Below are 22964 nucleotides of genomic sequence, written 5' to 3' on the forward strand. Positions count from 1 at the left end.
CAAGGAAGTGGCATACAAATTGGCCAGAAATAGCAGCGAACCTGGGGACTGGGAGAAATTTAGAACTCAGCAGAGGAGGACAAAGGGTTTGATTAGGACAGGGAAAATGGAGTATGAGAAGAAGCTTGCAGGGAACATTAAGGCGGATTGCAAAAGTTTCTATAGGTATGTAAAGAGAAAAAGGTTGGTGAAGACAAACGTAGGTCCCCTGCAGTCAGAATCAGGGGAAGTCATAACGGGGAGCAAAGAAATGGCGGATCAATTGAACAAGTACTTTGGTTCGGTATTCACTAAGGAGGATACAAACAACCTTCCGGATATAAAAGGGGTCAGAGGGTCTAGTAAGGAAGAGGAACTGAGGGAAATCTTTATTAGTCGGGAAATTGTGTTGGGGAAATTGATGGGATTGAAGGCAGATAAATCCCCAGGGCCTGATGGCCTGCATCCTAGAGTACTTAAGGAGGTGGCCTTGGAAATAGCGGATGCATTGACAGTCATTTTCCAACATTCCATTGACTCTGGATCAGTTCCTATGGAGTGGAGGGTAGCCAATGTAACCCCACTTTTTAAAAAAGGAGGGAGAGAGAAAACAGGGAATTATAGACCGGTCAGCCTGACCTCAGTAGTGGGTAAAATGATGGAATCAATTATTAAGGATGTCATAGCAGTGCATCTGGAAAATGGTGACATGATAGGTCCAAGTCAGCATGGATTTGTGAAAGGGAAATCATGCTTGACAAATCTTCTGGAATTTTTTGAGGATGTTTCCAGTAAAGTGGACAAAGGAGAACCAGTTGATGTGGTATATTTGGACTTTCAGAAGGCTTTCGACAAGGTCCCACACAAGAGATTAATGTGCAAAGTTAAAGCACATGGGATTGGGGGTAGTGTGCTGACGTGGATTGAGAACTGGTTGTCAGACAGGAAGCAAAGAGTAGGAGTAAACGGGTACTTTTCAGAATGGCAGGCAGTGACTAGTGGAGTGCCGCAAGGTTCTGTGCTGGGGCCCCAGCTGTTTACATTGTACATTAATGATTTAGACGAGGGGATTAAATGCAGTATCTCCAAATTTGCGGATGATACTAAGTTGGGTGGCAGTGTGAGCTGCGAGGAGGATGCTATTAGGCTGCAGAGTGACTTGGATAGGTTAGGTGAGTGGGCAAATGCATGGCAGATGAAGTATAATGTGGATAAATGTGAGGTTATCCACTTTGGTGGTAAAAACAGAGAGACAGACTATTATCTGAATGGTGACAGATTAGGAAAAGGGAAGGTGCAACGAGACCTGGGTGTCATGGTACATCAGTCATTGAAGGTTGGCATGCAGGTACAGCAGGCGGTTAAGAAAGCAAATGGCATGTTGGCCTTCATAGCGAGGGGATTTGAATACAGGGGCAGGGAGGTGTTGCTACAGTTGTACAGGGCCTTGGTGAGGCCACACCTGGAGTATTGTGTACAGTTTTGGTCTCCTAACTTGAGGAAGGACATTCTTGCTATTGAGGGAGTGCAGCGAAGGTTCACCAGACTGATTCCCGGGATGGCGGGACTGACCTATCAAGAAAGATTGGATCAATTGGGCTTGTATTCACTGGAGTTCAGAAGAATGAGAGGGGACCTCATAGAAACGTTTAAAATTCTGACGGGTTTAGACAGGTTAGATGCAGAAAGAATGTTCCCAATGTTGGGGAAGTCCATAACCAGGGGTCACAGTCTGAGGATAAGGGGTAAGCCATTTAGGACCGAGATGAGGAGAAACTTCTTCACCCAGAGAGTGGTGAACCTGTGGAATTCTCTACCACAGAAAGTAGTTGAGGCCAATTCACTAAATATATTCAAAAGGGAGTTAGATGAAGTCCTTACTACTCGGGGGATCAAGGGTTATGGCGAGAAAGCAGGAAGGGGGTACTGAAGTTTCATGTTCAGCCATGAACTCATTGAATGGCGGTGCAGGCTAGAAGGGCTGAATGGCCTGCTCCTGCACCTATTTTCTATGTTTCTATGTTTCTATGAATGGCGCAGCAGGCTCGCGGGGCGTATGGCCTACTCCTGTTCCTATTTCTTATGGTCTTATGTAATTGGCAAATTAATTTCAACATAGGCAAGTGTGAGGTGGTTCATTTTGGTGGGAAGAATAAGGAGGCCACATACTGCTTGGATAATAAGAGTGTAAATCAGGTGAAGGAGTAATAGGATCTAGGGATAAAGATACACAAATCATTAAAAGTAGTGACACAGGTTAATAAAGCTATATAAAAGCAAACAAAGCACTGGGGTTCATTTCAGGTGATAGAATTGAGATACAGACATTACGTTAAACTTGTATAGAACCTTGGCTGGACCACACTTGGAGTACTGTGAACAGTTCTGCTCTCTATATTATAAGAAAGGATATAGAGGCACTGGAGAAGGCGCAAGAAAGATTTATAAGGATGAGAAGTTATAGCTATATGGGAAGATTGAACAGGCTGGGGCTCTTTTCTATAGAAGAGAAAAGGCTGAGGGGGACCTGATCGAGGTTTTTATTATGAGGGGGTTTGATGGGGTAGATGTTGAAGATGTTTCCACTTATTGTGGGGGGGGGGGGGCACAGACCAAAACTAGGGGCCATAAATAAAAGATAGTCACTAATAAATCCAATCAGGAATTCAGAATTCAGGAGAAACTTCTTCACACAAAGAATGTAGAACTTGCTACCACAAGTAGTTGAAGTGATTAGCACAGACACTTTTAAGGGGAAGCTAGATAAACACACGAGCAGAAAGGAGGGGAGGTATGCTGCTCGGGGGTCGGCGATGGGGTCGGATGGAGCACCAGTTTGGTCGAATGGCCAGTTTTGTCATTTATTTCCACCTTGCTGAGGCAGCAGAGAAGCTAACAGTGTTAATTTGACTTTGTTCAAATAAAGGCATCCCTCCCTGAATGTTGATATTTCCCTGCGGGTACGCTGACTGGAACAAGTTGGTGCTTTTTTGCCACAAATGCCCTAAATTCTCAGACAACTGCAAAAGAAAATAAATCCCTGAACTAGCTAGTTTTATGACTAGAATATATACACGTGCCCTAAAGGGTCTGGCTAATTGAACTTAATCTTGTAGAAAAATCCCAGACTTCAATCCCAGCTTTGAAAAACAAAATGCATTTATTCCAGATCCTGGTAACGAAACATTATACACAGCACCACCTACTTACAATGTCACAACATTTTCATGCTCATGTACAGTACAAGATTATCCCAGACTAACATGAACAATGTTAAATGAACCTCAGACAGCGATGGTTAGGTTGCTCCATGCATTTGTTCAATAACTTCCATACTGAAGGATCAACAATTGTTTCATGATGATTACAAGTTTATTGAGTGAATCTACGCTATGCAAGAGTGATTTAAACTATATTCCTATACCTGTTAGAGAAGTATGAGGCTTGGTTCCAGTGTTGATGGACATGAAAGTGCCTGTCCCCATTGTGAGCTTCACATCTCCTGGTTCAAAGCAGCATTCTCCAAACATGGCTGCCTGTTGATCAGCTGCCTGTACAGAGGGCAAAACAATGAGGCACACCTATACTGAAGTGCAATTACTTGCCAAATCCATTCTTCTCAATTTGCCACTTTAAACCTTTCACAATCCTCCCATGTTCCATTATCTTTGGCTGGGAGAATGGGAAAAGTTTGCACTTCTCCACAGATATCATCAAATTCCACTCCATGGGCCACTTAGTGTAAGTGGGACTAAGCACTGGAGAAAAATCCCTCCTGGGATCATTTCTGACCTCCTCCTCTTCCTAACCAGACCCCTTCCCCCTCCAATCCAGAGAGACAGAAAAAGTTACTCAATGGGATAGTGCCTCAAAATGTGATTGCAGAATGTAATCAGTTAACTCTCAAATGACATGCCATCTGCAGTTTCCAAGAAAGCATTTCTGTTAAGCAAAACATTTGATAAAATATTAGAACTTCTTTCTAAATCATTAATGATTTTCACAGCTTATTAAAAATTTAAAACACTGACAGTCATTTTTCATAGATTTTCTTCAAATACAGATAATGTAAAATCTAATTTTTGAAATGTATATAGAATCCACTAATTGTGCTAGTTTGTGCGTTCCGTTGCAATGAGCACTATACTTGATAACAATGTTAAGGCCCAGGAAATAGTCGCGGCTCAGTAATAATTGTGTAACTGTTGATCAGAAAGCAAATACAAGAATGCACAAATTTGCAAATTTACACACTGATTTAGAAAACTAGTCAGAATGACAATTATATTATACAAGTTACATACTAAATTTCAAAATTAAATATACCTCAATACTCACCAGACCTGTTATTTGAATAGGGTTACCGAATATGCTTTTATCAGTATAACCAAAGTTGCAACTAAAATATCGGGGGAAAATGAACATTCATTTAATTGAGTTATATGATCATATTTTTTCAAATGCATAATAGAGTTTGGATATCAAGTCAAAAATTGTTACTGAATTTTACTTCAACATATCTTATTGATTGAAATGTGGAATCCTAGGTTGGAAGAAAGAAGACCATTATAAATGTAATTTCCGTGGTGCACTATTTTTAATGCAGAAGTTAACATGTTTGCATAAATTCATATCTGGGCTATTTTCATTAATCCCTTTATGGATGACATTATATTCAGTGAAGTGACGATCATTGAGCTACAAAGAGGGCAAAAATTTGGCAGATGGAGTACAATGTTGGAACGTGTGAGGTCATGCACTTTGGCAGAAAAAAATCAAAGAGCAGATTATTATTTAAATGGAGAGAGATTGCAAAGTGCTGCAGTACAGCACGGCCTGGGGGTACTTGTGCATGAAACACAAGGATAGTATACAGGTACAGCAAGTGATCAGGAAGGTCAATGGTATCTTGGCCTTTATTGCAAAGGGGATGGAGTATAAAAGCAAGGAAGTCTTGCTACAGTTGTACAGGATATTGGTGAGGCCACACCTGGAATACTGCGTACAGTTTTGGTTTCCATATTTACGAAATGATATACTTGCTTTGGAGGCAGTTCAGAGAAGGTTCACTAGGTTGATTCCGGGGATGAGGGGGTTGATTTATGATGAAAGGCTGAGTAGATTGGGCCTCTACTCACTGGAATTCAGAAGAATGAGAGGTGATCTTATCGAGACGTATAAGATTATGAGGGGGCTTGACAAGGTGGATGCAGAGAGGATGTTTCCACTGAGGGGGGAGACTAGAACTAGAGGGCATGATCTTAGAATAAGGGGCCGCCCATTTAAAACTGAGATGAGGAGAAATTCCTTCTCTCAGAGGGTTGTGGGTCTGTAGAACTCACTGTCTCAGAGAGCTGTGGAAGCCGGGACATTGAATAAATTTAAGACAGAAATAGACAGTTTCTTAAACAATATGGGAACACGGGGTTATGGGGAACGGGCAGCGAGGTGGACCCGAGTCCATGATCTTATTGATGGCAGAGCAGGCCAGAGGGGCCGTATGGCCTACTCCTGCTCCTATTTCTTATGTTCTTATAATACAGTTGATTCTTCTAACAAAAGTTCTACATTTTACACCAAATACTTGCTGACTTCCAACAAAATAAATCTTTTCCTGAAACACTACAGGGTGCTTAAATTTATGGTTTTTTTTAAAAACACAGATCCATTTAATATGGGGACCAACACTCCACCTCTGTGCTGAATGTAGATTAATTACAAAGCCTTAGCAAAGATTCTGGCATCCATGCTGCAGGAAGTGTAGGGTATAATTCCAGCATCTATCTTAACCTCTTTTCCTCCACATACAGCAGCAGAAACACCTGGTCTATCAAAGTCTTTATCTGCAAATACAGAAAAGCACTTTACCACATCAAGTGGCAGTACCCGATATATACCAAGGGATTTGGCATTATAAGAATATAAGAAATAGGAGCAGGAGTAGGCCATACGGCCTCTCGAGCCTGCTCCGCCATTTAATACAATCATGGCTGATCTGATCATGGACTCAGCTCCACTTCTCTGCCCGCTCCCTTATCCCTTATCGCTCAAAAAACTGTCTATTTCTGTCTTAAATTTATTCAATGTCCCAGCCTCCACAGCTCTCTGAGGCAGCAAATTCCACAGATTTACAACCCTCAGAAGAAATTCCTCCTCATCTCAGTTTTAAATGGGCGGCCCCTTATTCTAAGATTATGCCCTCTAGTTCTAGTCTCCCCCATCAGTGGAAACATCTTCTCTGCATCCACCTTGTCAAGACCCCTCATAATCTTATACGTTTCGGTAAGATCACCTCTCATTCTTCTGAATTCCAATGAGTAGAGGGCTAACCTACTCAACCTTTCCTCGTAAGTCAACCCCCTCATCCCCGGAATCAACCTAGTGAACCTTCTTTGAATTGCCTCCAAAGCAAGTATATCCTTTCGTAAATATGGAAACCAAAACTGCACGCAGTATTCCAGGTGTGGCCTCACCAATACCTTGTATAACTGTAGCAAGACTTCCCTGCTTTTATACTCCATCCCCTTTGCAATAAAGGCCAAGATTCCATTGGCCTTCCTGATCACTTGTTGTACCTGCATACTATCCTTTTGTGTTTCATGCACAAGTACCCACAGGTCCCGCTGAACTGCAGCACTTTGCAATCTTTCTCCATTTAAATAACTTGCTCTTTGATTTTTTCTGCCAAAGTGTATGACCTCACTTTCCAACATTATACTCCATCTGCCAAATTTTTTGCCCACTCACTTAGCCTGTCTATGTCCTTTTGCAGATTTTTTGTATCCTCCTCACACATTGCTTTTCCTCCCATCTTTGTATCGCCAGCAAAGTTAGCTACGTTACACTCAGTCCCTTCTTCCAAGTCGTTAATATAGATTGTAAATAGTTGGGGTCCCAGCACTGATCCCTGCGGCACCCCACTAGTTACTGGTTGCCAACCAGAGAAAGACCCATTTATCCTGACTATCTGTTTTCTGTTAGTTAGCCAATTCTCTCTCCATGCTAATATATTATCCCCAACCCCGTGAACTTTTATCTTGTGCAGTAACCTTTTATGTGGCACCTTGTCAAATGTCTTCTGGAAGTCCAAATACACCACATCCACTGGTTCCCCTTTATCCATCCTATTCGTTACATCCTCAAAGAATTCTAGCAAATTTGTCAAACATGACTTCCCCTTCATAAATCCATGCTGACTCTGCCTGACTGAATTTTGCTTATCCATTGAAGCAGAGTTCATAAAACTGGATCCAAATATTGTACTTCAATCCCGAGTTTCAGGTGAAATGAATGGGAACAAAACCTAAACTTGCTGTTTGTCTCCTTTGCCGATTCTACTGGGTTGGTATTCCATTAATGGTAGTATGGCATACAAGTCCACCCAAGGCCTTCAAATCAGTGATCATAAATATAAGAATGTCTATATATAGATAACACTAGTCAACAACCTGAAAGATTCTATTCCTCCTCTTTTGTTACTAACTAGATAAGTATGGAGAAATATCAGGATACAACAATATGAAGGAAGATGAGCCAGACAATCTTAAGAACATAAGAAATAGGAGCAGAAGTAGGCTATTGGGCCCTCGATCCTGCTCCGCCATTTAATATGATCATGGTTGATCTGATCTTGGGCTCAGCTCCACTTCCCTGCCCACTACCCATAACCCCTTTACTCCCTCATTGCTCAAAAATCTGTCTATCTCCACCTTAAATATAGTCAATGACCCAGCCTCCATAGCTCTCTGGGGCAGAGAATTCCACAGATTTACAACCATCTGAGATACACTTGCACGATGTGGATACTAGACAGAGATTGATAAACACATTATATACTTTAGTCTCAGTCTTTTATGTATGCCCTTGTAGACCAAGTTAAATTCCATGCTTACATTCCCTTTACCCATTCCTTTGAGCATTCTAAATATGTGGATCATATCCCATCTCAAATTTCTTTCCTGTGAAAAGGCTCACTTCCGTTACCCTCTGAATCCTTTAAAGAGAACACCTATATCGAGGTACAAGTTTCTAAATGTAGCCTTAGCTGTAATCAGTTAAAATAATCAAGATCTTGTTTTTATATAATTGGAGTGAAAGCAAGACACTACAGGATACAAGTACAAAAAATATGAGTCAAAATATTAGAATGCATTAAATTATTCCTAAAAGAATATCTTTTATATTATTCAACTTATGCATCCCGCATTTTAGAATCAAATGTGTCCCATTGCTTGATTAGTCTAGTTAACAGTGTCAGATTAGTTCAAACAGATAATGGTCAATAATTATACCCAGTTGTCCTGACCACCCTATTCATTTTAAAATAGCTCATCATTTTGTAATCATGTGTTATTTTTAGCACCAGAATACTAAGCTCATGAGTCTCACTGGTATTTTATAGTAAATCTGCATAACTGTGAAGTCTTTAAAACTCTTCAATTTTATCTCTTCTCATGCTCCGACATTCTACTTACCACACCTTCATTAAGATAATTCAGTACAAATCTCCGATGCATACCTGGTGTACTTTGATAGTAACAGCTACCCAATTAGAATTACCACCATTACCCTTTATTCCTCATTACCTAGTCAATTGTGCAATTTACAACATCTTTATTTCAATTCAGCCACAAGTTTCCTGGGAGGTGCTTTCCAAAAATCAAAGTTTGTCAGATTTGCATCGCATCATCTATTCAACACCAGGCAATTGTTTCAATTACATTGCAGTGTATTGGCAATTCAATAATGGCTATAATATAGAAACTCTCACCTGGTGTCCTTCACTGGAGGAAGAATAGACAATGGCACAGAGAGAAGGCTTGCGAGGAATGCACTCCAACACAACTAAAATAATAAACATTAACCGCTGTAAGTTTTGCATGACACTAATGATTTGTAAACATTGCTGGCATAAGCTAGACTTGGTTTGTCAAAAAGGTTCAATAAAATATATATTTTTTTAAAAAATACCAGGTAGTTAAAAGCAAGTAAAATTCTAAATCATATTCAAAATAGAAACCGCTCTCATAACAACTTGTATTTATAGAACACCTTTAACAGTGAAACGTCCCAAGGTGTTTCACAGTAGTATTAGGAGATACCAAGCTGCAACGGTAGAAATTATCGCAGATGACGAAAAGCTTGGTCAAAGAGATAGGTTTTAAGGAGCGTCTTGAAGGAGGAAAGACAGGTAGAGAGGCGGAGAGGATTAGGAAGAGTTCCAGAGCTTGGGGCCCAGGTAACAGAAGGCACAAACTTTGCAGAATTAGAACAGGAATCAAGATACCTGATAAGGGTCAAACATCGCTGTAGTACTTGCATTTGAGTAATCTGTAGCAAAAACAGCACCTAAATTTAAAGGAACACATTAACTGAAATTAAAATACGAATCACATATTAGAACTGATGAGGAAGGCCATTTGGCCTATCTTAAACCAGCCAGAAATAACGTACACTCCCCCACTGCTGCATCTAATTGGTTCCTCAATAATGCCGGGATTTTCACCTCCACTACTTTTCTTGGAATTCCATTCCATTTATACAAGAACTTTCTGATATGAATCCTGAATTTACCTTTCAGTAGTTTGAACTAGTGGCCCCCCCCTTGTCCTACTTGATTAGTTTAATTTAAAGAAGAATTCTGGATTAAACGTCTCCATTCCCTTAAAAATCTTCTATCTTCTCTGAGATTACCTCTCAGATGCCTCGTTTCCAGGCAGAAAACACATTCTTATAGCGTGCACTCCTCACACTAAGGGTTAGCCTCTTGGCTCATCTGTACCTCCGCCGCTTGAATGTCTCCTTTATTTCTCAGCAACCAGAACTGGACCGTGTTCCGGGCGCGCTCTGACCGGGCATGTCCGACCGGGCGCCCTCTGACCGGAGCATTGTGCAGCACTATTACTGACTCATATTCTGTTTTGACTATACAGCTCAACATTCTATTTGCTTTGTTGATTACTGCCCTGCATTGGTTAGACAGGTTGAATATCCGGTCTACACAAGAACATAAGAAATAGATAGATATAAGCAGTAGACCCTATGGCCCATTGAGCCTGCTTCACCAGTCAATACCATGGCTGATCATCGAACTCAACTCCACTTTCCCACCCGATTCCCATATCCCTCGATTCCCCTAGACTCTTTAAAAAAAAATCTATCTATCTCAGCCTTAAATATATTCAGAGACTCAGCATCCACAGCCCTCTGGGGCAGAGAATTTCAAAGATTCACAACTCTGAGTGAAGAAATTTCTCCTCATCTCAGTCCTAAATGGCCTTTCCCTTATCCTGAGACTGTGACCCCTGGTTCTAAACATTCCAGTTAGGGGAAACAACCTCTCAGCATCTACCTGGTCAAGCCCCTTCAGAATACTGTTGGTTTACCAAGACTCCTAGGTTGCTTTCAAATTTATCACCATTACTACATTCATTATGACAAACTAAAAGCCATCAAGAGAAATGAAATCCTTTTCACACTGGCTAATAATGGCTGAAGTTTGTACAGTAAAATGTTATGTCACTAGATTTGGCTACACTTCATGTTTATATAATAACTAGGCACCATCCAGTGGCAGAAAAACCACAACTTTAACAGCCAGAATGTCAGCTTGCCTATATGGCTATAAATAAAGGCTGTATACGTCAAGCAGTTTATTCGATTTAGGTTGTATGCATAATGCTCTTCAATCAGTTTTGAATATGATTTAGAATTTTGATCACAAAACTATAATTTTGTAATGGTATCATCGATGAGCTGATAGTACAACTATATATCCCACTATAATATAAACTATAGGAAAAGCGTGAAAACGTTCAACACAAGATATTGAAATTGCTTAAATCGATGGGCATTTAGACTTCTATTGTGTTCAATTCTAAAATCATGCCTTGCTCTCTCAAAATCTATAGTGCCAATGTGAGTAATTGCATGTAGCACTGAAAATCGCTTCATATGCTGATTAAGTGTTTAGGAAACAGTTAACAAGATACTTCTTTAAAATACCAGTTCCAGTACAATCAATACATTTCATCAATGTGACCAAACACTATTTATCTGCTTTATCCTCCTAGATCAATTTAGAAATGCTTTTATAATTGCTCAAATGAATTCTTGGTAGTACATGATGGACCTAGAAGCACAAATCCAGCTCACAGGGTATGACCTAGTAGCCATTACAGAGACCTGGCTACAAACTGGGCATTAATAAGAGCTTAATATTATGGGCCACAAGATCTTTTGAAAGGACCGGGAAATAGGGACTAACAATTAACTGGTAAAAGACAATATTACAGCAGTTGAAAGAAAGGGTATCAGTAAGGAAACACGCTGGGTCGAATCAAGAAACAGCTGTGTGCAAGATTCTGGTTGGAGTTGTTCACAGACCTTCTGACAGTAAATGATGCAACAACAGGATGTATAAGTAGAGAGATCAGAGAAGCATGTAGCAAAGGAAAGGTTATAATGGGAGATTTTTCATTTTCAATTAGAACGGGAGCTGCAAAACAGCTCAAGTAGTAAACAGAATGCATTTCTAGAGTGTTTCCAGGACAGCTTTCTGAAACAATATGCTGAATCAAGCTTGAATTAATTAATAATCTGACAATAAGAAGGCATCCATAACATTGATAAGAGTTTGACATTTAAGTTTGAAAAGGAAAAAGATCATAGGAACATAGAAAATAGGTGCAGGAGTAGGCCATTCGGCCCTTCGAGCCTGCACCACTATTCAATAAGATCATGGCTGATCATTCCTTCAGTACCCCTTTCCTGCTTTCTCTCCATACCCCTTTATCCATTTAGCCGTAAGGGCCATATCTAACTCCCTCTTGAATATATCCAATGAACTGGCATCAACAACTCTCTGCGGCAGGGAATTCCACAGGTTAACAACTCTCTGAGTGAAGAAATTTCTCCTCATCTCAGTCCTAAACGGCCTACCCCTTATCCTAAGACTGTGTCCTCTGGTTCTGGACTTCCCCAACATCGGGAACATTCTTTCCGCATCTAGCCTGTCCAGTCCAGTCAGAATTTTATATGTTTCTATGAGATCCCCTCTCATCCTTCTAAACTCCAGTGTATAAAGGCCCAGTTGATCCAGTCTCTCCTCATATGTCAGTCCAGCCATCCCTGGAATCAGTCTGGTGAACCTTCGCTGCACTCCCTCAATAGCAAGAACGTCCTTCCTCAGATTCAGAGACCAAAACTGAACACAATATTCCAGGTGAGGCCTCATCAAGGCCCTGTATAATTGCAGTAGGACCTCCCTGCTCCTATACTCAAATCCCCTTGCTATGAAGGCCAACATACCATTTGCCTTCTTCACCTGCATACCAACTTTCAATGACTGATGAACCATGACACCCAGGTCTCACTTCAGCTCCCCTTTTCCTAATCTGCCACCATTCAGATAATATTCTGCCTTCGTGTTTTTGCCACCAAAGTGGATAATCTCACATTTATCCACATTATACTGCATCTGCCATGCATTTGCCCACTCGCTAACCTGTCCAAGTCACCATGAAGCCTCTTAGTGTCCTCCTCACAGCTCACACCGCCACCCAGTTTAGTGTCAACTGCAAACTTGGAGATATTATCTAAATCATCTAAATCATTAATATATATTGTAAAGAGCTGGGGTTCCAGCACTGAGCCCTGCGGCACTCCACTAGTCACTGCCTGCCATTCTGAAAAGGACCTGTTAATCCCGACTCTCTGCTTCCTGTCTGCCAACCAGTTCTCTATCCACATCAGTACATTACCCCCAATACCATGTGCTTTGATTTTGCACACCAATCTCTTGTGCAGGACCTTGTCAAAAGCCTTTTGAAAGTCCAAATACACCACATCCACTGGTTCTCCCTTGACCACGCTACTAGTTATATCCTCAAAAAATTCCAGAAGATTTATCAAGCATGATTTCCCTTTCATAAATCCATGCTGACTTGGATCAATCCTATCACTGCTCTGCTATTTCATCCTTAATGATTGATTCCAACATTTTCCCCACCACCGATGTCAGGCTAACCGGTCTATAATTACCCGTTTTCTCTCTCCCTCCTTTTTTAAAAAATGGTGTTACATTAGACACAAAAGTTTTAAACTTAAGTGAGGCTGAAGAAATAAGATGTAAGCTGAACATATATATAGAAATATATTAAGAGTAAGGGAGATGTGAGCCAAATAAAGAGACGCAGGTGATACTGTAATAGACAACAAGGTAATGGCAGATTTACTAAACCAGTACTTTGGTACATTTTCACAGTAGAGGAAGAGGATAAAATACCAGTGATAGAAGGGAAATTAAAAATAAACCAAAGAGGGAATTTAGTGGATTTGATACAAATTTTAAAAATGGTGATGGAGAAAATAATGGGAATTAGGCTAGATAAATCTCCAGGATCAGATGTGTTTCCACCCCTGAATATTAGCTATAATCTTTCAATTTGTTAATTGTACCGTTAGATTGGAAATTTGCTAATGTCACTCCATTATAAAGATGGGAGAGAGACATCAGCTCCATCAGTTGTGGGTTAGCTACTAGAATCTGTCACTAGAGATAGACTGGCTGAACAAATGTGAGCTGATCAGAGAGAGCCAACATGGCTTTGTCAAGGTCATCATGTCTAAATAATCTAGTTTTCTGGGGAAGCCACTACAGGTAATAAGATAGATATGGGAGTGTCTATGGATGTTATCTATATGGCCTTCTAGAAGGTATTCGATAAGGTTCCACACAATAGATTATTAGCAAAAATGAGAGCGCACAGAATTGGAAGTAGCTTTTTTACTTGGGTTGTAAATTGTTAGGAGGTAGGAGACAGAGTGGGGATAAAGGATACGTATTCTGATTGGTGGGATGTGACAAGTGATGTTCCCCAGCAATCGGTTCTGGGGCTTCAACTTTTCACCATATTTATTAATGACTTTGATAAAAGGAATAGAGAGTTGTATAACTAAGTTTGCAGATGACAGCAAGTTGTGCAGATGGGAGCAGGAAGTTGTAAAGGGACATAGACAGATCAATTCAGTGTGCAAGACTATGGCAAGTGAAGTTTAAGGTGGGCAAGTGTGAAGTTATTTACTTTGGACCCAAGAATGATAAAATCTGAACATTTTCTAAATGGTGAGAAACTGTAGAGGAAGAGATTTGGGAGTTCAAGTACACAAATCATTAAAAGATAATTATAGAAAAAGCAATCGAAAAGGCTAATGGAATGGTGGCCTTTATCTCAAGGGAACTGGAATACAAAAGGAAGTAAGTTATGCTTGGTCAGACCACATCTGGAGTACTACGTTAGATTTTGGCACTGGACCTCAGGATGGACATATTGGCCACGGAGGGCTCGCAGCGCAGATTCTCCAGAATGATAGCGGGGTGGTTGCATAAACGTGGCTTATATTCCCTTAGTACAGAAGATTGAGGCGTGATCTAATTGAGGTGTTTAAAATGTTAAAAGGATTTGATAGGGTAGATAGAGAGAACCTACTTCCTCTGGTATGGGAATCGGGAACAAGACATCACATTAAAATTAGAGTCACATTAAAATTAGAGCTAGTCCATTCAGGAGCAAAATCAGGAGGCACTTTCTCCACACAAAGGGTAGCAGAAATCTGGAACTCTCTCCCAAAAGGTTGTGAATGTTAGGACAATTGGAGTTTTCAAGACCGAGATAGATAGATTTTTGTTATGGAAGGGTATCAAGGGATTACGGAGCAAAGGCGGGTAAATGGAGTGGAGGTGAAGATCAGCTGTGATCTAATCGAGTGGTGGAGCAGACTCAAGGGGCTGAATGGCCTATTCCTGTTCCTAATGTTATGACATTAATAAAAAAAAAATAACTGATCATAGTCCTTTGAGCAATGTACTATATAGCTTGAGGATTTAAATATCTTTTCATCCTTGGAAACCTTTTCTATCACATATTTCATCAATTATCAATCACTAGAAGAACTCCCATAGTGTTGCTGTGGGTAGTCCAGGGCAAGAGTTGAGAAGTGGAGCAGTCAGTTAGTGGCATGGAAAATAGTGACCAAATATACAGTTCAAGGGTCAAGCTGAGAACAGAACAGAGACATGCTAAAGGTCCTGCACAAGGGGAGAGGCAAGGAGTGCAGAAATGGGAAGAGTTTGTGCAGAATAATTATTGGAAGCATTGGAAGGTAGAATGTGTAAGATATTTTTCCTTGAGTTTTTTTGTTTAAAACTGGATTAATTATAAATTTTATTTTTAGATGCTTATAGTGGGCCAAGTAAGAATCGTTGAAAATTGTTAGTCCTTTGGGTAGCTATGTTGGCTAAGTGGGATATTTTTGGAGACATAATGAAGTGCTTTGTGTGTTTTGGTAACTGTTTTAAGCATTTTTTTTATTGGTTGCTTTATAAAGGTGGGTGAAATTTGAGCCAGTCATGATATGTCAGGCTGCATAGTGCAAACACTTGAACAACAATTAATTATGCAAATTGTACAAAAAAAACCCCACAAGATTGTTGCTCAATTCATAATTTTGGCCTTGGGTACTTTGAATGGTTTTGAATTTGCTGCTTCAATGCCCTTTAGGTCAAGGAAATCTAACACTTTGCCTTCAAAGCCAACATTACCTTTTGTCAGTTTGTATAGCAACCATGTATCAATGGTACCGAAACAGCAGTTTCCTTCAGCAACAGCCTCTTGAACCTGTAAGCAGAAGCCTATTGTAGAATATATAGCAATGTCACAGCTTCAAATAAAAATACTCTTGCAATATTGGCCCGTCTCTTCCATTCATGGATTAGTAAACACAAGAGGCCTTTCATCATGTCAAATGACATAGCTCCTGTCTTCAGAAGGACCAACCAAATCATAGTTTGTAGAATGCATCTCATCAAAGTGATCCATAAATACAGAACAAAACACCACAAACATGGTACTGAAATACCCTGTAATTACCCCCAGAAAGTTGAATCTAAAGTTCTTTCATAGAGGAGACTTATGCCTTAATAAAAAAAAAACATAAATGAGCCCGTATGAGGTACGTTGCCTCTGAAAAACAGGAGACTCTCTTTACTGCTGATAACTGAAGCAATGCAATTGCACACTGTTACTGCTGTGATGGGGATCAGACAATTTCAATTCTTATCTTGCTGAATAGAGATGTTCACGTATGTTGCAGCCTCTTTATCTCCAAAGGAGAAGTGAGCCATTCCTGGGATGGAGGACATTCTATTGGCACTTCATGAATTGTTCAATTATCTCAACTTGTACCCTTGGCTATTTTCCCACTATTGGTAGCCATGTTGGAACAGAGTCAAATGCAGGCTACACTTCCATCCTAAGATAGCAGCAGACATTTGGAGGGGAATAGCTTCACCATCTGTACAATATTATCCAGCAGAGGAGGAATGTTATTTAGGCAGAACTGTGACTTCTGTACATGTATCGACAACCCCAGAATTCATATGCAGCTATCTGCTCTCTCACTCTCTCGGAGAAAACTCCCCACACTTCACTGAAGAATCCTTAAGACAGCCTCTTCAACAGACAATGCAGTTCATTCACTCTGATCAGATCCAAAGGGAACAGACACACCCTTCCCTTTATTTTACTGAATCCAGGAAGCCAAGTAAGACATGTGATGTAATCCCATGAAAAGATTGATTTAAAACTTGCAATAAGGATTGAAGTTGAGGTACAATTTGAATACTAAACTTAGATTATTTGTCCAGGAGGGCTGGAATTTCCTTCAGCAAACCACCCATTTGGAGGTGGCGCAGCAAAGATGGCTGTGAAATACCTCCTCTCCCCCCCCCCCCCCCCCACCACCCCCCGGGGATGTCAGCTTCCCAGCCTTTGACTGTCCCCCACCCCCAACAGCACATTTAAATGATGGTCCAATTTTCTTATCTCACTGCAGTACTGCTGACCCTCAGCAAGACCAATACTGGGAACACCTATAATTATCCCTGTCTGCTGCTGCAGCCACATTCAGAGCCAGTGTTAAAACGTTAAAAACATGTATGGGATATCTTCAAGGGGTTCTGTCCCCTTTAACTCTTGCTTTTCACTTTTCTGCTGCATCATCATAGGGTTTTGCTGCGTTTTCTCTCCAAGGCTCTATACAACCGAGGCAGGCTCCTTCTGCAGAACACAGATCCTGCCGGGAGACTGTCCAGTATACATAATTGATCCTGACCCAGGAAAATGGGTTAGGGTCACAGCAATGGGGAGCAATCCTGCTCAACCCAATTTTGGCAGCAATACTGCCACAGAGGAAATCCAAGCCATATTCTATGTTCTGTTCCCCTCACTTCCACTCCTTCATAATTCTCAACACTCCAAAGTATTATTTGAATCAGAACATACCATGAAGTCTCTAAACACTCGACCAAAGCAGGCTGAAACAGAGATTACAAAAAGTAAACTTTGTCCGAGACTACAATTAATGCTGTTGACTTTACTTGAAATGAAAAACTTGGATTTATATAGCGCCTTTCATGACCACCGGACATCTCAAAGCGCTTTACAGCCAATGAAGTACTTTTGGGGTGTAATCACAGTTGTAATGCCAAAGCAAAATGGGACCAGTGCTTTGGTTTAGGTCTCCATATATGTTGTAAAGTTATGACTTCACGTACTTATGCTCGCTTCTACATTTATCTTAGGAATCCATTACTGAAGAATCAATAACTGTGCATTGGAGTTTGACATAAAGCAAAGCTATTCAGTCTTAAAGGGATAATCTGCTATAGCTTTGGTCTTCCTCAATATACCATGTGGAGAGAAGGGGATGAGCTAGTCTGAAGCTGCACTAGGTGGGAGATAACAACGGCACATGTACTGGCTGCGTAAGAAGTTGGACTCAAGCCTGGTGCCAGCACTGACCAAAGACAATCTGCGATTGAAAAGACAAATCTTTCATTCAAGTGGAACACAGCTCCAACAGAAAGTGCTCAATTGCCAGAATTAAACATGATGCTAAGGCTTGAAGGGACTCGAAGACTGATTTAAGTGGACTGCAAAATAATTAGAAGTTGCAACTAAAAGAACTAAACAAAAATATTCATGTAACTTTATTTAAATAACACTGACAGTGTCACATTAATGCTGATGATGGGAGCGTTATTCCCAGTGACTGGATTTGGGTGGTGGCACCTGAGGACAAACATGGATTGCACTGCTCATGAGAAATGTTCTCAGAGACACTGTTCCCACAGATCACTGAAGGGCAAATTTGGGCCTGTAGAAACGGTAATTACAGGGTTTGGATTAACTTATTCCCCCTCCCCAGCCTGAGAGCTCTAGCTTCTTTAGCACTAAATGTATTTAAATCTGTAGTTAAATTAGGTGGTTTACATATCAATCCTAGAATTTGATTTTTTTAATTCACAGCTTTATCTACTTGAAGGTGTTACCGCCATCAGCAAATTGCTCAGAGAAGATTGCAGATCAGCTCACCAATGAGGGAACAGATTAGATAGGCTGAATGACCTTTCCTTGTTCCATTCTCAACAGGCTTTTGTGTTGCCGGGTAGAATTTGCGGGACACAGGACACAAATTGAGCAGTTGCAGTACCTATTTATGCCACCAGAGAGCTGCACATTCATTCATAAACTTACTTAGGACACATTGACGCACCTTAAAAAACTGCTTAGATTGTGACATTTTCCTAGTTATTGTAAAACATCTTTTTGATCAAGTTTTGACTACCGACTGCAAATAGTGCAATGAAACAGATCTAAAGATTTAAATTGACTTCAATCACTGTGGACCAGAAGTCAGAATTACATAATCAAAAACAGTAATGTACAAGTAAGGGAAAGCTACACTGTGGAATGCTCTGGTCAGACCACACTGAGGACAGTGCCCAATTCTGGGCACCAAGACACAAGAACATACTTAAGCCTCCAGGGAATTCAGGAAAGCCACAAGCCTGGTCCCCAACATCAATGGACAGTTATGGGGCAAGGTCGCAGGAACCTGGCCCTTCCAGCCTTGGAAGCAGCGGCCCGAGAAATGATCTTATACAAAAGGTATGGAAGATAGTAAACTACTTCAAAATAAATCATGATGGGACAAGTGGACAAATTAGTAAAAGACAAATTCTGGGCCGATATCAGGAGGTTCTCCCTTATACAGAATGGTCAAGACATGGACTGGACTCGTGAATACCCCAGAATCATTTAAGAAACGGTGTGTGCTGCGGGGAAGGGGAGAGATGAGGAAGACAGACTGGAGAATCTTTCTGAATAGATGATTCAAGATGTGACTGATGGCCTTCATCAATATCTACATCTTGTGAAAGACCACCAGCACCTACAATTCACTCTTCTCCCAATAAGTGCAAGACATCCATGTGGGAATGGGATGTCTTTGTCTCCACATTTAAATGAGAAAAAAATATATACGGCAAGTAATGAACAGTGTTTTGTGTATTAAAACTACTTAGATTCAGCAGTTTCCTTATCAAATATCGTGCGTCACCATTGTCTCAGTTATATTATTTGGGGTATGCTCGGTTGTTACTCTCTGGACCATAGTGGATATTTCATTCTCTTCCCTACCCCTCCCTCCCAAACAAAAATACTCACACCCTCAAGAGGTTAAAACTGGTCTTATTCTATAACTCGGACTAGATTATTCAGCATGGTTTCCGAAGCATTGTCTGCATTTAACATCAGCAGTATGCAAGAGTTAATTCTTCCACCCCACCAGAATGAAAATATGATTCTGCACTACGATGGATATTTCATTGGAACTTCCTGACAACACAAGACTTACACTTTCATTTCAAAAGCTTATATAGGTTTTACAGTAAGTTGACGACACTCGGTACCAACCGCACTATAAAAAAGGAATTGCAACTATCATTTTTAAATTATAATAGTGAATTTATCCATGGCATCATTCATGGGCAAAAAAACATTTTTTTGGCCTTACAGTCTCTCTCTTCATCTTCACCTATCTATACAGCTTTCAATTTCATTTATCATTGGATTGGCTCCGACTATTTCTGCAAGTCTCTCCTTCCCCTCTCTCTTCTGCATGCAATAACTTAAATAGCCATTATAATACAGCAAAGCTACATAGAGGGTTTGGGAGGAGAAACACACACCTAGGGCCAAGTTTTGGGCCGTGCCTAGAACGGCGCAGCCCCGACCTGGACGCCCGTTTTTCGTGCCACAAAGTGCGCCTAAAAAATACTTACCGATTCTCCGGCTCCCTGCAGGCAGTCTGGAACTGGGCGCGGCGCAGCACGAGCTGTGGGGGGGCGGAGCCAGGTCCCTGCGCTGCAAACAGTGCCGGGACCTCTGCACAGGCGCGCTACAGTCGGCACGCGTGTGCAGTAGCTCCAGGCGCCCGAAACTGTGTGGGAGGGGCCCGAAGCACGCAGTCCCTAGCCCTGGCCGAATGGCCTCACTGGGGCTGCGTGGATCAGGCTGCACTATCCCACGCCCAGCTCCTGCTTCCTCCCGACCCGACTCCCCCGCCCCCCCCCGGACCAGACCCGACACCCACCCCATCCCGCCCCCGGACCCAATCCGACTCCCGCTCCCACACCGCCCCCGGACCCCCCCCCCCCCCCCCGAGCCAGACCCAACCCCCGCTGCCCCCTGCCCCCAACCTGACTCCTGCTCCCACCAACCCCACCCCCCCGCCCCCGGACCAGACCCGACCCCGCTCCCGGACCGGACCCACCCCACCCCCGGATCCGACCTCCACTCCACCCCCCACCCCAGGACCGAATCCTGCTCCTACTCCCCCCCACCACTGGACTCGACCCCCCCCCCCCAGCCGGACCCGACCCACCCCCCGCCACCTAACTGTAAATCCGGTGCTGGGCCCGAAGTCTTGGGCCCGGCCCCTTCAGCCTCCCTCTCCTCTCCCACCCCCCGCCAACCTTTCCCTTCTCTCCCCCCCCACCCCCTCTCTCCCTCCCCCTCCCTTCTCTCCCTCCGTCAGAAACATAGACACTGACAGTGAGAGACCCACACACAGACAGACAGAGAGATAGAGACACTGACAGAAACACACTTGGGGGGGGGGGGGGTCGTCCCAGCACGCAGTTGAGGGACTCCCGGTGCTGCAGTCGGTAAGTAGAAAATGTTTTATTGATTGGTTTTTTAATTTTTTTAATTTATTAATTTTTTGGATTGATTTATTGGTTGATTTATTGATGTATTTATCATTTATTATTGATGATGGTTCTTTATTTGTAAAACTGAAGTGTTTAATGTTTGTAAACTTCCCTTTAAACCCCCCCCCCCCCACCACCCCCATTCCCTACGCCTGATTTGTAACCTACGCCTGATTTTCCAAGTGTACACAAGGTTTTTCTGAGCGTACAAAAATCTTCACTTACTCCATTCTAAGTTAGTTTGGAGGAAGTTTTCACTGCCTAAACTTTCAAAATGGGTGTAAGTGGCCATCTGTTCCAAAGTGAAACTGTTCTAACTGACTAGAACTGGAGCAAACTAAATGCCGAGAATTGCAATTTCTAAGATACTTCAAAAAAACAGGAGCAACTCAGGCCGAAACTTGGCCCCCTAGAGTTGTTAGGGGAGCAGACTGAGGTTTGGTCACACAGAGGTGAGTTTTGAAAATGTATTTAATTCCCTGTAAAATGCTTTTGGACATCCTGAGGTCATGAAAGGCGCTACTTAAATGAAAGTTATTTCTATTAATACCTCAACACGGCCACTTGGTTTGCCTCATCATCTCCCCATTTTCAATACTAATGGTGTTACACACAATGGGCCTCGATTCTTTGTCTGGGGTTTTCAATTTAAAAATAAACTACATCAAAGCTAAATATTTCCCATAAACCATTAGTCACAGTGTAGCGGCTCTGAGGAAGTCCTCACAGCATTTCAACATTCAAACTGTTCATTTTCTTACCCGTTTTATATTTTGGAGAACCCAGGCTAAACGAATGGACACATGCTGCGTGGAGAAATGGATCACACTTGCAGCCAAGAAGCGTTTCTGCCTGGTTAGAAAATGGAGCAATCCACTGGATCGATGAACCATCTGCATTAAAAGCAAGGAACAATAATCTTCAATTATTCTGCAAAAATGTACAATCCATAGACTGATGGTCAGATGTCTTAATGAATGAAATATTGTTTCAGACCAGAGCTAGAGTTAAATCTTTGGGTCTGATCCAAACACTTGGCTAAAGAATGATCAAAGTGGAGTTTTCTGGAGTAACTCTTTCTGACTTCTGGTTTCCATTCCCATTAGCAAATATAACTTAAATTGGAGGGGCTCCTCCTCCCCAGCACCTGCCTGCCCTATTTAGAAAAAGTTGACAAAAAAAAAACAAGTGAATACTCCAAATGCACATGAACATGAAGCAAAAACATTATTGAATAGCCTTCTGAAACAAAACATATTAATGGAATCCATTATAAAATTGAGCATGACATGAGGCTCCGAGGTCAATTTCCACATAGCATTGGAGAAAGATGGAAACCCAAGTTACACCAAATCTACACCAAGAAAGCTTTTCAAACTACAACTCCCCACACACCATACCATGTGGTTGATAGGGAGGAAGACAGCTGTAGACTGCAGGAAGAAATCAATGGACTGGTCAGGTGGGCAGAAAAGTGGCAAATGGAATTCAATCCGGAGAAGTGTGAGGTAATGTATTTGGGAAGGGCTAACAGTAAAGGGAATACACATTAAATGGTAGGACACTGAGAAGTGTAGAGGAACAGAGGGACCTTGGAGTGCCTGAAGGGTAGCAGGACAGGTAGATAAGGTGGTTAAGAAGGCATTCGGGATACTTTCCTTTATTACCGGAGGTATAGAATACAAGAGCAGGGAGGTTATGCTTGAACTGTATAGAATACTAGTTCGGCCACAGCTTAAGTACTGCATACAGTTCTGGTCACCAAGTTACAGGAAAAATGTGATTGCATTAGAGAAGGTACATTAAGATTTATGAGGATGTTGCCAGGACTGGAGAATTTTAGCTACGAGGAAAGATTGGATATGGTTTT

The 22964-nt window shown here is 41.6% G+C and overlaps 1 protein-coding gene across 3 annotated transcripts in view; it reads right to left on the minus strand.

The window, feature by feature from the left end:
• The window catches only part of gk5 (glycerol kinase 5), an 81561-nt gene that overhangs the window by 32704 nt on the left and 25893 nt on the right, over positions 1-22964 (minus strand). For all 3 annotated transcript variants that reach the window (XM_070883645.1, XM_070883646.1, XM_070883647.1), the window contains exons 5-10: positions 21856-21987; positions 15581-15656; positions 9266-9327; positions 8750-8823; positions 4318-4378; positions 3404-3530 (exon numbers count right to left, since the gene is read on the minus strand). In XM_070883645.1, coding sequence (XP_070739746.1) covers positions 3404-3530; positions 4318-4378; positions 8750-8823; positions 9266-9327; positions 15581-15656; positions 21856-21987 — 532 coding nt within the window. The remainder of the gene's footprint in view (positions 1-3403; positions 3531-4317; positions 4379-8749; positions 8824-9265; positions 9328-15580; positions 15657-21855; positions 21988-22964) is intronic.

Source organism: Pristiophorus japonicus, chromosome 6, assembly GCF_044704955.1.
Source record: "Pristiophorus japonicus isolate sPriJap1 chromosome 6, sPriJap1.hap1, whole genome shotgun sequence".
Lineage (NCBI taxonomy): Eukaryota > Metazoa > Chordata > Chondrichthyes > Pristiophoridae > Pristiophorus > Pristiophorus japonicus.